Source organism: Phascolarctos cinereus, unplaced genomic scaffold (genome assembly GCF_003287225.1).
Source record: "Phascolarctos cinereus isolate Bilbo 61053 unplaced genomic scaffold, phaCin_HiC Scaffold_5;HRSCAF=322, whole genome shotgun sequence".
NCBI lineage: Eukaryota > Metazoa > Chordata > Mammalia > Diprotodontia > Phascolarctidae > Phascolarctos > Phascolarctos cinereus.
In genome coordinates, this window is record NW_027555958.1 from 126,748,738 (window position 1) to 126,763,612 (window position 14,875).

Here is a 14,875-nt window from a genome sequence, read left to right on the forward strand (position 1 = left end):
TTTTCTGAAAATATCTTAAGACATGACTTACATGGAAGTATGTTTTACATGACTGCACATGGATAACCTATGTCAAATTGCTTGCCTTCTTAATGGGTGAGGATGGTAGGAAAGAAGGTAGAGAAATTGGAACTGAAAATTTGAAAAAAGAATATTAAAAATGTTTTACATGTAATTGGGAGAAAATAAAATATTAAATATGAAAAAAGAAAATATTTTAAGAGGCAAAAATACATTACTTTTTTGTCTTGTTTTTTAATATGAACTTTATGATTATTGCTGTTTTCCTCTAGATCTCTGTTTTTTGTCAAAATCTAGGAACCCTAAGCAATTAGGCTTAGGGTTAGGAATAAATGGCGGGCATTTAGAAAGAAATCATGTGCATTTAGGGTTAGGGTTAGAGTTAGAGTTAATTGATTGTTAAGACAGCAGGAAGAAGTTTCTACATAGTCTTCTCTGTTAAATCACTAAAGTAATCTTGCATGTAAGGGAAACATCTTAATGGAGGAGACCCTTAAAAGTGTATTTTGTTCTACTTAGTCAACTTTCTTTTTTTTTTAATTAACAAACCAATAATCTTGTATATTATACTCCTCAGTCAGTTATGTGACTGAAGATGTGGCCTGCCATAGAATATTTGGCTGCAGAAGCTTACTTCCCTTCTTATGTTTTCATCAATGATACATGCACATTGCTACAAAAATTTTACTGAGATAAGTAGACTTGTAGTTTGTCTTTCAGGTCACCTTTTTCAGTAGTAATTCTACCCATGATGTTTTCCCTATCCCCAAATATCTCCCTGTCTCTCAGTTATCTTAAGAAATAGCTTCTCAATTCACTCTCCCCACCCCCTCCCCATCCACTTTCACCATATGGGTTTCCTCTGGTCCAGATGCTTTTTTCATCTTTGTATTCATTAGTGCCATTTCTAATTCTTCATTTAGCACATTGGGGCTTGAGATTTTAAAGTTCAAATATGATGGTTCCACTGTCCTTGAATGAAGAAAATAGGCTGTTACAGAAATTCTGGCAGATATTTTATTTTTATTTGTTGTTATCTGGCTTCCAATTCCAGCTTTCATTTTTTTCTTATCTGGACCAGAATTACAGTGACTAAAGGCCCATTTTGGCGAATATTACCTCCTTTTCCAAATGGTCTATTGTGTCAGATATCAAAGGTTATGGATACCAGTTCCTGCTAGTAGTGGAACTCATGTATCCATAGTCATGGCAGAATTGAAATTCCCTATGTTTTCTCCCAACAAACAGCAATGAGGCTCCTGTGGGAAGTTGGAGAATCAGGAAAACCAAAAATGGTCCTCCCAGAGCTAGGCTGATCATACAACTGTATGGTCTCTGCCTGGCAATTTCTTTGCTCTTGCTGTGCTAAAAGTATTGCCACAGTACCATTCCTGGGGTAAGAGCTAGTGCTCAGAGTTTGACCCTAGGCTATGGCCAAATGCAGCATATATCTTTCTAGGTAACATTCAGTAGGGTTACGTAGCTCCTTCATGTCTCATATATGCCTAGGTAAGACAAAACCAGTCTCCTGATTTCCCAGCATTACTGAGAACAAGAAGGAGTATGTTATATTCAGACTGAGTACTTTGCACATTTTTCCGAAGAGACCTACTGGGGCAAGTTCCCGAGGCCATTGATCCATAGGTTTCCCAAAGTATGGGGTGCTGAAATGATCCAGGGGGCAGGATCTTTTTAAAATGATGCATATTTCAAAAAAAAAACCATTAAGGATTAAAGAAAGTAGATTGGGGGGGGTGGAGCTGAGTAATTTTTTTTAAAAAAGAGGGCAGTAGGCCAAGTAAGTTTGGGGACCTCTGATAGACTAACTTGGGTATTTAATGTTTTGACTATAACTCAAGTAGCTTGGAATATGGGGTACTTCCTTTCTCTGGACCAGAGCTGAGATGACAAACATTTATAAATGACCTCCAAGTCCATTGTAGCTGGGACCTACACTAAGGAGGAGGAATAAGAAAATAAGCATTTATTAAGCACCTACTATGTGCCCGGCACTATGCTAAGTGTTTTATAAATTTTATCTCATTTGAGCCTCATACCAACCCTGAGAGATAGGTGCCATTGTTGTCCCCATTTTATAGTTGAAGAAACTAAGGCAGACAGAAGTGACTTGCCCTAAGCCACACAGCTAGTGTCTGAAGCCACATTTGAACTTGACCTGACTTCAGCCACTTATTTGTCACTAGGGAGGAACCTAGCTGTTTGATCTTGAGGGTGAGGATTTATCCGTCTAGAGATGGGTAGGAGAAATTACATTTGCAGGACTACTGGCTATGGTGGCAAGCAGGCCTATATGTGGGTTTACTAAGTTCTGGCCTTGCAAAGAATGGGTCAGATTGCGGGAAGTAAACTAAAAAAATCCCTTTCTTTTGGCTTGTTATGCCCCTATCCAGATTTACTCTGGGAAAGCCTCTGAATATACTTTACATCTAATTTTTGACATACATGAGTTAAAGGAAACCCACATCCTGTACAAGTTTTCAAGTATCAAACACAAATATAAGGTACAAGGCAGCCTTTTTTTCTTCCCACCAAAAAGCGCAGGAGATGCGAAGGACTTACATAAACATTTGCAGAGACAATGCAGAAAATAAAAAATGCAGAAAATATAATGGAGCCATTGTTTTTTTATTTTTCTTGGGTGCCCATCCCCTGGCACAAAGTTAATGCTTAATAAAAACTTGTTTACTAACAGTAGTCCATAAAAAAAATCATTTCAATTTTCCTTCCAATCAAATAGGACTGACATTTTTTTCCTCCGCAAGGTCCTAAAGTCCACCAAACTCAGATTGCCCTTGAAAGGGGCCTGAACTTGAAGCTGCTAACTGGTCAACACCTCAACATTTCAATGAATCTCTTTTAAACCCCATAGAGATCTATAAATATACATCCAACATTATGGTACTGCCCTGAGAGTTGGAACTTCCCTTGAAGGTAAATACACTCGGGAGCAGACTCCTAGACAGGCAAGCCCTGTTCCTATTGAACCCACACTATCCAGATAACTCACTATATTAATGGGTTGCAGAGTCCAAATCCCTTGCACCTCATATCGTGCTCTTAAGCCCTTGTCATGCTCCTCTGAGCACTGAGAATCCTATGTTCAATCTTTTTCTCTTGACCAGAGGTGTTCTGCTGACATTTCCATTACCTTGAGAGGAAGCTAGTTCCCAGAACTCTTGAACTCAGGGTTATTTACAGTGTGAGGTTTGCACATCCCACAAAATCCCTCTTCTTTGGCTAAAATGTTAGATTCCAGGATTGAATTAACCAGGAAACCCCAGGCTTCTAACTAGGAGGCTAAGGATCACAAACAACATTGTTCAAGAACTCACCTCTTGGATTAAATAAGTGAAGAACTCTGTTCATATTCCTCTCCAGGAAATCTTAATACTCATCCACTTTCCCTATTTGAGTTGAGCTCAGTCTCCAGGTGACAGAAGTGGACTCAATATTTCCTAGGCTGCTATAGCTTCTAACCTCAATGGGTTTCTGACATATGGGTTGGGAGAATAACTGGAAAGTCTGCCACAAATTTGGCTACAATTGAAGGTAGGATTCAATATGAACATGTTGCCAAATGAACATGGGAAGGTTAGTAGGTGTCCATCCAAACAGGATGATATCATGTTTGAGTAGAGACAATCCTTTCAGAAATTTATCCATTAAAACAATTCCATGTTATATTCTGACTTAGGGTCTTGAAAGAGCTAGCATATTCCTTGGTCCATTGCCCCTCTCATGCCAGTGGATCTTGGATTTAAAAAGGGGTTAATTTAACTAGCCTGGCTCTTAGACAACATACAGTTTATCACCAGGTCCCCTGCTTGGTAAGATCTACCAGGGTTTGTGCCTTGCAGAAAAAGCTTTTGAGAACTCTGCATATTATGAAGTTATGGAGGAAGACTTTAGTGGAAACTGCTGAGATTTCAAATCAGTAGCTGAAAATTAATAAGATTCCAAAAATCAGCTTCTCAGTTTTGTATATTAGACCGGCTTTCCTTGTTATTAATATTACCTTGTCTTTCCCTTTTGTCAGCTATTCAGAGAATTCCAGCTGCTCACCAGAACTGACATTTATAAGAAAACACGACAGATTTTGGAGACCTATTCAGAAAACATACTGACCTCTTTTTCAGTGGTGGAAAATCCAATCACAGCTATGTTGCATGAGAGAATGAAGCAGTTTACAGATGAAGACATCCTAAAATGTTAGTAAAAACAGCCTGGGAGAGTATTAGTGACACAGCGTGCAGTACCAATCAGGCACAATTTAACCAATCAGGTTAAGTGGATTATGATGCATTTCATGAAAGAACTGAGTAGATGAAACTTTAAAGAATTGTTGCCTCTTTGCCCTCCCCCCCAAAAAAAAGACTTCAAGAAAATAAAACCCTAGAAATTTGAATGCAGAATGTCTATTTTGTTTTCATTTGGATTACAAATATGTTTGCTTTTGACAGATATGAAGATGACAGCCACATGTTTACTTCTACCAGATGTTTTTGGTGATGATCCCACCCTATTTGCTGTTGTGAATGAAGAGGTATGCAAATATGTCAACAAACATCAGTTATGCTAAAATAATGGCATATTTTCAGAGTAAAGTTTACTGACTGACTCTATTGTTATTTTAAAGACAAAACTTTATTTCACTCCATTTTGCAAAATCAGTTTCTTAGATGGAAATTGGACATTGAGAATGAGAGGATCTTAGATTTGGTTCTCAGCTGAAGCCTTGCTTAGGTCATTGTTTCAACAGATTCAAAGGCTCTTCAATTTAGAATTGGAAGAAACCTTAAGAGGCCACGGAATTCAACTCTTATTTTATAGATGAATAGAGAGATTAAGTGACTTGTCTCTGGTTTTGCAGCTAGTGTAAGGGGTGGGATTTGAACCCAGTCTAACTCAAAATGCAATGCCTTATCCACTACAGAATACTGCCTCTCCTTCCATATGCATGATCCTTAAAGACATTATTTGTCTATTACAATACTCCTCCTTTTTCCAACTAAAGGTCTGTGTGAGGCTGGATTTTCTTCATATGCTTCAACCAAAACAACATATTGCAGCAGATTTAATGCAGAAGCAAATAAGAGAATCCAGCTGTCTTCTAAGCCTGACATTAAAGACATTTGGAAAAAAACATGTAAAACAATGCCCCTCTTTTCACTATTTTTTTTGCTTTTAGAAAATAGTTATTTTTCATAAAGATATTTGTGTTAACATATAGTGAACCTACTATGTATGTTATTACACGTTACATAAGTGTTAATTTTTAATGAATTAATATTTTAAAATTTTACTAGTTTTAATTTCTAAGACACATATAATAGATAGATATAACCCATATAAACTAAGCCCTCTGGGATCCTCAAGGTTTTTTAAGAGTTTAAAAATTAATTTAAGGGTTCTGAAAACTAAAAAACTAAAAAAAGCTTGAGAATCATTGCTTGAAAGTGAAACAAGTAATTAAAACCACCTCTCATTCTAGGGAATTTATTTTGCCAAATTTAATAATGCTAAACTTGTTTCCTATAATAATCCAGTTCAGATTGCAATATGGCTTACTACCTTCACACAGTGATACTCACTTACTTTTTTTATTCTAGGTGCAAGTGTCAACACCAGTCTTAAAAGTTAAAAACCCTTTCAACATCAATGCTTGTGAATTTACTCTGTACCTTGAAAAAGAAAAACTGACCCAAGTGGATGACTGCACCATGGCCCTGGCTGTTCTCATAGCTGCATTTCATGTGTTTGGTGTGCAGTACCCAAGAAGGTTGTATCACACACTGAACTTTTTAGACACGCTGATCTTTGATATGAGCAGTCCACATTTTCCTTCTATTAGAGAAATGGGAAATAATGAAGAACTTCAACAGCCACTCATTTAATAACACCCAAAGTACTGTCTTAGGAATGCCTGTGAAACTTTCTTTTCAAAGTAGATCGATTTGTTGTGCAGGGGGCAGATACTAGAGTATTGTTGACTATGTATATTTATATTAGAGAAGTGTTCATGGTATCTGAGTTTTACGCCTCATTCATTTTTTCTTACAATTTAAAAGATTAAGGTAATTTTTTAATGACATTCCATACTTTAATGACTCTGGGATCTCATCTACAGACTGCAAACCACCTAATGCCTTCTCATTCTGTGCAGTTCTTGTCTGTATCATTCCACAGGGAACTGATCCAATGTGCTGGAGATTTCCCTTTAGGTTTTCCTTGCAGTGTATATTAGCACATCACTTAGACTGTCCCATCTTATCACTCCCTCTTGCTACATGACAAGCCTACCTCAGCATGACACAGTGGAAAGGGAGCTGGATTTAGAGGCAGAGGACCTGAGTTTGAATCCTGGTTTTTCTGCTTATTATCTGTGTGACCTTGGACAGCACTTGTCTGGGCCTCATTTCCCTGATCTCAAAGAAATATTATTATATTCAGGCTGAATTTTAACCAAGCTTGTTGTTAAAAGTTTGAATTATAAAAGAAAACTCCGATGTAAATGTGACTCACTGAGGTGGGTATTCTATCCAAAGATGCAGATTGCCACCCTCCACCTCTCACCTACATGACTGGTCATGCTGTATCACCCTCGCTTATCCATGCCTTCCTTCAGGTTCAATGCAGAGGGTTCAGGCATTGGCCTTTCTCTAAGTTCTCATATCATGAAGATGCTGATAGAACATGAAGACTACCTAAATATTATATCCCTCACCACGTGGCCATCGACAGTAGCAGGGAGTGGATCAGTGACTTCATCAATGGGAGCTCCCAGGCTCTCTACCAAAGCCAGCCAGCACTTCCTTTGTAACTTATAATCTTAGAGTTGCCTAAAGCCCTGAGATGCTTAATGTTCAGATTCACAAAGACACTATGTGTAAGAGATGGGACTTAGTCCTCCTGGTTCCAAGGCCAGCTCTCTTCTCTGACCAGTTGAGTCCCTGAAGACATTTCTACCTTAAATATCTTTTGTGTCAAGGTTTGCTGCCCTCTCTATTCTTTCACTCTGCGGCCATGCAAACTTATTTCACTCTCCTTACCATGGAATTTGATGCCTGTCTTAACAGGAAACACATAAGAGATCCTTGCCTGAGCTGTCGCTGTTAGCAAGATTACCACATTGTCTTGTATAAGCTATATGTCTACATTATACGTGTCATATCCCCATTACTATATTGTTAGCTCTCTGAGTGCAAGCACTATGTTGTTTCGTCTTAGTATCTCTATACCTTGCACGCATTAGGCGCTTAATAAATGTTTGTTGAACTGAGTTGCATTGAGGTCTCCTTGTTGGCATGTCTGTTGTTCACGTGGTATACTTGGATTCTGAATTGTTTCCTGGAAGCGTAACTCCTCTGCCTTGTGGTACTTTTTAGTTCTTGTGAAATTGAGAGCTCCTGTTTATCTGCCCGTTTCCTGACCCAGCATCCTGTCGTTCTACTGGACTTTTGATATTTATGTATGTCCTTAATTCTGCTCTGCCTAACTGGTTTCAACCTACTCTCTTGTCTTGATATACCTTAACTATGTGTCCCTACCTTATAGACTTTCTTCTCTCCCAATCCCACTTCCACATCGGCTACCAGTTTGATTTTTTCCTATGCCTATCCCTCCTCTCCTGCCCTGACTTCATCTGCTGTTCCTATACCCACAGCCTGATGTTGTCCATAGTCTAATGCATTTGTTTGGAATAATGGTTTCCTTCCTTTCTCCTCCATTTTGTTACTGCTTATAAGGAATTCTGAGATTATATTTGTTGGAGATGGGTGATGAGTGGGAGGTTATATACCAGGACTAATGTATTTTCACTGTTTTAAAAAAATGATATTTCACCAAGGAAAACAATTTCTGACATTTCCTCTTTATTACAAAAATGGTATTGTTAGTTACTACCTTGTAACTAACAAGAAGATGCAAAACTGTTTTGAAATGTGATTTACACATTTGAATGTGTCATAAACATCGTTTCCTGGATCACAGATCCCCTTTGGTAGTCTGGTGAAACCCATGGGTCCTTTCTTAATGTTCTTAAATGCATAAAATAAAATACAAAGGATACAAGAGAAACCAATTGCATTGAAATAATTATCAAATATTGAAAACAAGTTAACAGTCCCTTTAGATTAGATTTACAAACCCTTGAATTAGATTTTATTTACTAATTTAAAAAAATTCTTAGGCTGAAAAGATGAAATAAAATGTATGAAATTTGGAGGAAATAACAGATATTCAGGACTTCTTTCACTGGATTGTAGTGACAAATCTTGTATCATTATGATTGCTTTTAAACTCAAGGGACCCTGAGTTCTCAAAGGTTAAGCCAGCAGAGCACAAGCCCAGTCAGTGATGGACCATTCTGAGTCTGGAGATACCTATCACTAGGTTGATGAGTGATCACTGGTCAACTCTCAGTAGGAGTAATGAATTATTCAGCCATACCAACTCTCAAAAATCATCTACCAAGTCAAAGGAAGGCTGTAGCATACATCAATGTTGGGAGAGCCCATGGTAACAAAAATCACAGGTCCTTGCAATATAAGTATAAAACTGCTTTAAGCAATTAAGAGAATCATCAATTCTTTCTAAAAAAGGTCTTTGCCTAATAACTTAATCATGAGATATTTCAGATGAAAGTATCAGTCACTGATTCTTGTTGAGAAGATACATCTACTACAAATCACCCCTTAATTCAAGGGTTCTTAATAACTTTTCTTGTGTCAAAGCCCCTTTTAACAGGCTGGTGAATCCTACAGGTCCCTTCTCAGAATGATGTTTGCAAATGCATAAAATAAAATGCAGAGGATCATAAAGAAAACTGTCATGTTGAAATGAAGATGCAATCTTTTTTTTTTCATCCAAGATCACTGACCCTTTGTAATCTATTCATGGACCCCCACCCTGCACACCATCCCCAAGTTAAATCTTATTTGGTTATTCCAAGACAGAATATATACACTGTCTGCAATATATTATCATGACAGGCTACCCTTTGCTCCTAATACACTTTTTTATTGTCCCTCCATGACAATATCTTCACTTTCTCTTGTTTCACTCTCATCAGGACCCTACTATTCCAGATTTTATGTGTCCGCAGATCTATAAAAGCAGTTATTTGAGTATACAAATCTGAACATGTAAAAAACAAAAAAAACCTCACTGACATCTGTGCAGTGAAATGAATTGGATGCTGCAAACTCTTTCCACTGACCTTGTTTTACCTTTCCTGTCAAAGACATCCATGTATCTCAATCCTCTTCCCCCAGTTTACCTTGTTAACCAGTATGTAGACTTCCAGAGCAGGGGATTCTTCATGTTTGAGGCCAGGGCTCTAGGTAGCCCTTCATTCTTATGAGCTGGGGCCTAATGTCCCTATCCAAAGAGATGAAGGTGGAAACAGAGGGATGCTGAGTATATAACAACTGAAGGCCACAGCAAAGGAATGGAAATGCCAGCCAGCTTTTGTGGCTGAACTTGACTCATCTGGTTTCTCTCTGGTGCTTGGTGCTTCCTGTTAACGTTTCCTCTCTGAAAAAATGTGTCAAAGTAGATCCTGAAGGAAGTGAAGTCTCTCTGTTTCCTCTCCCCGTATTCCCCTTTCTTCAGACATCCCAAATCCTGCAGCACTGCTAAGGAGATGTATGGACTTAAAGTGCATGTGCTACCTTGATGAGTCAGATGAGTCACAAAACACCGATTAGAATAAATGAAACTTTGGAATAAGAAGCCGTTTCTGAAATGTCTTTAAGCCACAGAGAAAGCCCGCCAGGTGGATCAATTTCACTGCCTATGATTAGAGTAGAAGAGCACATCACTTAAGTATAGGCAGTGTGACAGACAACTGGGAGTGGTTTTAGATTTGTGACCCAGCCATCAGTCTTCCATCTCCACAGCATGTTCCTGCTCTTCTGCTGTGACAACCTCTCTTAAAAAGCATACAAATGTGAAAAGGCGTCTCCAATTCAGATTTTATTTCATGTCAGAAGATATAACAAGTGTAATTTGAATGTACAAATTCTGAACAAAATGTTTTAAAAAAAAGTCATTGATGCAAATTCATGCAAGGAAATGAATGGGGTACTGCAGGCTATTTCACTGACCCTGTTTTACCTTGTACTATAGCAGATGAAAAGGGCTGCTAAGAGACCCCCTCAGAAGTCTTCAAAGGAAGTACTATATTAGCAGCGCTGGAGATATCAAAGAAAATTTTATACTAGAAGATATGAGACCAACTAAAGAGAGAGGTAGAAGTTCCCCAGAGTTAAGACAGCATGCTACAAAGCTACTTGATATCTCAAACAAAAATGTACTTTGAACAATTTTTCATTCCAAGGAATTAGAAACTGCAGTGAAAAGCTGATGAAGCTGTTCATCCTCTTCCTGCGAAGTGCATCCTCATAAAATAAAACATTACACCAGCTCTCAGTTTATAGGTAGTTGAGTATTCTCACTTAAAGTGCATCTGTTCTGTACCATTATATATTGAGTGCAATGTCTTAACACCTGGCAAAGAGTTTTGTAGAAAAAAAACCAGTCCTTCCAAAAAGAAGGGCATTTTATACGTGTACCCAAATAACCGCTTTGGAAATTCATCTTCTTGATTCCTGAACACATCCAATGACTCCATGAGTATTTCTCCCATACCTTCCCTTTCTAGCAAAATCTCTTAGTACTCTCTCTCTCTCTCTCTCCTCAGCTGACCCTGAAGGAATCCTCCTGGGGCGGAGGACTGTTGAAAGAAGGGAGATATAGGTCTTTTTCAAAGGATAGCATATTTCTCCTAAGCACTAGGACCTTCATCTCCTTTAAGCACCACGGTTATATCAATGACTCAGAGAAGAGCTTAAGTCTCATGAAAATATTACAGATCCTTTTAAAAACTGTCCCAATACTACAACTTCATTTACTCTTTGATAACAGTTGACTCCTACAAACCCCTGGGGTACTAGAGTGGAGTATTAGATTGATGCCATTCAAATACATTAGGTAAAGTTTTATTTTTTTTTCAATTTCAGTCTTTTATATACTGGTCTTTTGGTAAATACAGTAAAGACGCTGGTGAAAAAGCAATTTGCTTAACATTTCATAAGTCGTGCAAAAGTAAAAACACTGATTTACTTAAAAAATTAATTTTTACAACTGTTCAGCCCCAATGAATTATTACAAGCAAGTAGGCAATTTAATGACTTGCAAAGTTATACTCAGCATAAATGTTGCAATTCAAAATATGGCACAAAATTAACAATAGTTATAACAGTCCCAACTGGCTAAACTCATAGCCAGATTTTGGCTAACTGGGTTTAAAGTTCATTTTATTTTGATTGTATAAAAAGAGGTTTCTGCAAATATTGAAAAAGAAACAGTGTACGTGAAAGATAATTCAACGATGTTTACAAAATGCAGAAAGTTCATAATTCCCCGTCCCTCCCAATCTTACTATACCATAAATAATCAACAATGGTGTTTTTTTCTGAAGCCTCAAAAAGGTTTACAAAGGTAAATTTAGCTCAATGAATAGAACTAAAAGATGATATCTGTTACAGTACCTTAATAAAAACCCAAGCACTTCTATAATAATTCATGTATATTGTCTCTCAATGAATATAAATAATCCGGCAGCACTGATTTTTGACTTTGAAGAATTCTTACTTAACAGCTACAACAGTCCTTGTGCTTTGAATAAGACATGAGCTTTAAAGCAGAAAAAGGATGAAATGTGGCTTTCACTGTCCTCAAAGTTCATTATGTGAGTTCTTCTCTGCAGCTTTGAACATCAGGATGGAGTTGAAGATTTTTAGAGCTGGTCCCAGCTTAATGCTCATAATTTTAACAATGTCTGTTTGAGTCATAAGCAGAAATGCTTCTCCATCAATTTGCTAAAAGAAAGTAAGAAAAAAATACCATCAACATGAATTAATCTAATACTGCCAGGTGGGAAATGTTAAGGAAGACACAGAATGAGAATATTTTAGACACAAAGGGACAACTCAGTGACCATCCAGTCTAACCTACACCCAAAAAAGATTCCCACTACAGTATACCAGATAATTAGTCAGCTTTTTCTTAAAGACTTTTATGAAGGGGAATCTACTATCTCCTGTGACAGTCTATTATATTTTAGGGAAGCTCTAGATGCTTTAAAAAAATAAAGTTTTTTCTTATATGGCACCAAAATTTGTCTCTTTGCAACCTCCAATCATTGCCTTTGGCTGTTACCTCTAGAACCAAACTGAACAAGTCTCACTCTCCTTCCTGTGACAGCCCTTCAAATACCTAAAGATAGCTATCATACTCCTTAGATTGTTCTCCAGAATCTAAAGATTCCTTGCTTTCAAACTTCCATCAGTCTTCCTCTAGAGCCAGGGTTCTCAACTTAGAGAACCCTGTTTGTTTTTAAGGGGGATGGGTGAGTTTGGTAGCTGCATTTTAATAAACGAATTTCCTTTGCAATCCTATGTATTTTATTCATTTAACAATAGTATTCTGAGGAGATTAATTGGTTTTGTCAAGTGATTTTCAAAGCAATCCACAAAGAGAAAAAAGCTAAAGAACCCTTGTTTAGACTAACAACTTATTTCTGATAAATGGACATTTTAGGTCCAAAACCAAATGCACAGGGTCCTATTTTGACAAGAGAATAAGAAGCACTCAAAGTAAAATCAAGAGGTCTAGATGCTTTGAGCATAATCCTAGTGAGAGATTGAGTCTGTTGTCTGAAGAACAACACAGCTACATATGCAGAAGGTCATTACCACTTAGGGATGAATTTTTTTGCCATGGCAACCCATGAAAGAAAGAAAAACAAAGAAATCAAAAAAGACATTGCTACAGACTACTGTGATTTCCTACAGAAGTTAAAATTATATAAAGGAATTGCCACAACAAGGAAGGTCATAGAGGCCAGGACCCACTTCAGTGAGAAAAAAAAAAGTGCTTTCCTTGCCAAGCAGAAAGACACTGCAGCCAAGGGCGACACAGGTTTAAAATATAAACTTATTTGCAAAAATTTTTACACAGGCATTTGGTTGGAAGATTACAAGGTGTACTATGCTACAAAATAAGAAGTTTGGAGGTAAAAGCAGGTCTAAAAAATACTTGGTGATCTGGAGTTAGAAGACTTTGGTTTCAATTTTGCTTCTTTTGCTTACCACCTACAGGTAAACTAAGTGGTACAGTGGATGGAGTCAGGAAAACCTAAGTTCAAATCCAGCCTCATATTTGACCTCAGACAAGTCACTTAACCTGTGTTTGCCTCAATTTCCTCAACTGTAAAATGGGGATGATAGTAATAGTACCAACTTTCTGGGACTTTTGTGAGATAATATTTTATAAAGTGCTTAGTACCATGTCTGGCACACAGAAAGTACTTAATAATATAATTAGATACTTATTAAATACCTAATTATTAAATTGTTAATTCAATAATATTTGTTAAATTGTTAAGTAGGCCTTAGTTTCCTCAACTGTAAAATGATAGGGCTGGATGATTTCTAAGGTCCCTCCTACCTCTAATCCCTATGAAACAGCCAATTTCAGATTTCTGAAAACAAAATATATTTCTTCACTGATTCATGATATAATAACAACACAGGTATATCCCATCTCATGTCACTGATTCTTAAAACACATGTCAGGAAAAACAACATTACAAGGAGAAAGTTGCAGTGTTAGATCACCTAATTAACATCCCTTGATGATGATATGGCTTGGGAGTTTAAACATTAAAGTGAGGTTTAGTTATAATGTGTCAATAACGTTATTGAAAAATGAAGTAATATTATTTTGTGCATACTCTAATTGAAAAGCAGTGAAACGTTCCATACCCTTTAGAAAGAAGTGAATTCCAGGCTACTTTTATTTAGTCTTTTTCAAAAACAGGGATGGTTGCACTGCCTCTGGAACAACAGTATGACTTAGGTTCAGATTTTACTTCTACCCACGGTGCATTGGGCAAATCACTTAACCTCCCTGGGGCTCAGTTTCTTCATCTGTAAAAAGAGGGGGCTGTACAAGATGGCCTTTGAGGTTCCTTCAAGCTCTAGATCTGTAACTTAATCTTGCTGGCATGCAACACTTTATCTATGCTTATCTTAACAAAGCTCCAAGCAACAAATCTGTGCATGGGCTGTGTCTGAAAAAGGGAACTCTTAAGACCTCTTTGCTAATAAGAAAGCATGCTGCCATCACACCCTAAAAGGGCTGATGGTCTTTTAGAGTTACACAGGCTTAGGAAATGAACTGATCTTAACTAAGGAAGATATTTGCTCTAGTTTCAGTTTTGAGTGCTTGATCAAATTATCTCATGAAATATCAGTCAGAAATCTAAGTTTATTAACACATTAACTGAACCAGGCCCAGAGTTCTCAGCTTAAATGCTCTGATAGAATTCCATAACAGCATTAAAGAAAGAATTCCATAACAGCATTAAAGAAACTGTCAACGTATATACAGGAATGAGCCTAAGAAATGATCAGCAACGACTAATTTGAGTCACTGTAATCCCTACCCCCTTGCAGTACTGCCAACAAGATAATGTTTACCTACGGAGACAAAAGTCCCAGAGACACTTAAACGGAAAATTATAAAAAGCCGCCTTCCAGGGAAGGAAATGCATTGAGAGGGTGGAAGTTAAAAGTGGGAAAGGCACGATGGCAAATATTTTCAGTAGGCTGCTACTTAGATGCATACACTAGAAGAACAAAAATAAAATCTGATGATCATGTACTGCTATGCATATTGAATTCAGACATAAAAAAATAAAAATTTTAAGTCTGAGAGCGCCAAAGCAGGGTTCTACTCTCATTTCTGTCACTAGCCAGCTGAGCTA

General features: G+C 37.4%; 2 protein-coding genes across 9 annotated transcripts in view; one reads left to right on the top strand and one right to left on the bottom strand.

Moving 5' to 3' along the window:
* SAMD3 (sterile alpha motif domain containing 3) overlaps positions 1-8,961 on the top strand; it is a 59,073-nt gene extending 50,112 nt beyond the window's left edge. For both annotated transcript variants that reach the window (XM_020987040.2, XM_020987042.2), the window contains exons 8-10: positions 4,079-4,250; positions 4,503-4,585; positions 5,652-8,961. In XM_020987040.2, coding sequence (XP_020842699.1) covers positions 4,079-4,250; positions 4,503-4,585; positions 5,652-5,936 — 540 coding nt within the window. In that variant the 3' untranslated portion in view covers positions 5,937-8,961. The remainder of the gene's footprint in view (positions 1-4,078; positions 4,251-4,502; positions 4,586-5,651) is intronic.
* A 1,043-nt stretch (positions 8,962-10,004) lies between these two features.
* The window catches only part of L3MBTL3 (L3MBTL histone methyl-lysine binding protein 3), a 162,829-nt gene continuing 157,958 nt past the window's right edge, over positions 10,005-14,875 (bottom strand). For all 7 annotated transcript variants that reach the window (XM_020987039.2, XM_020987037.2, XM_020987038.2 and 4 more), the window contains one exon: positions 10,005-11,924. In XM_020987039.2, coding sequence (XP_020842698.1) covers positions 11,781-11,924 — 144 coding nt within the window. In that variant the 3' untranslated portion in view covers positions 10,005-11,780. The remainder of the gene's footprint in view (positions 11,925-14,875) is intronic.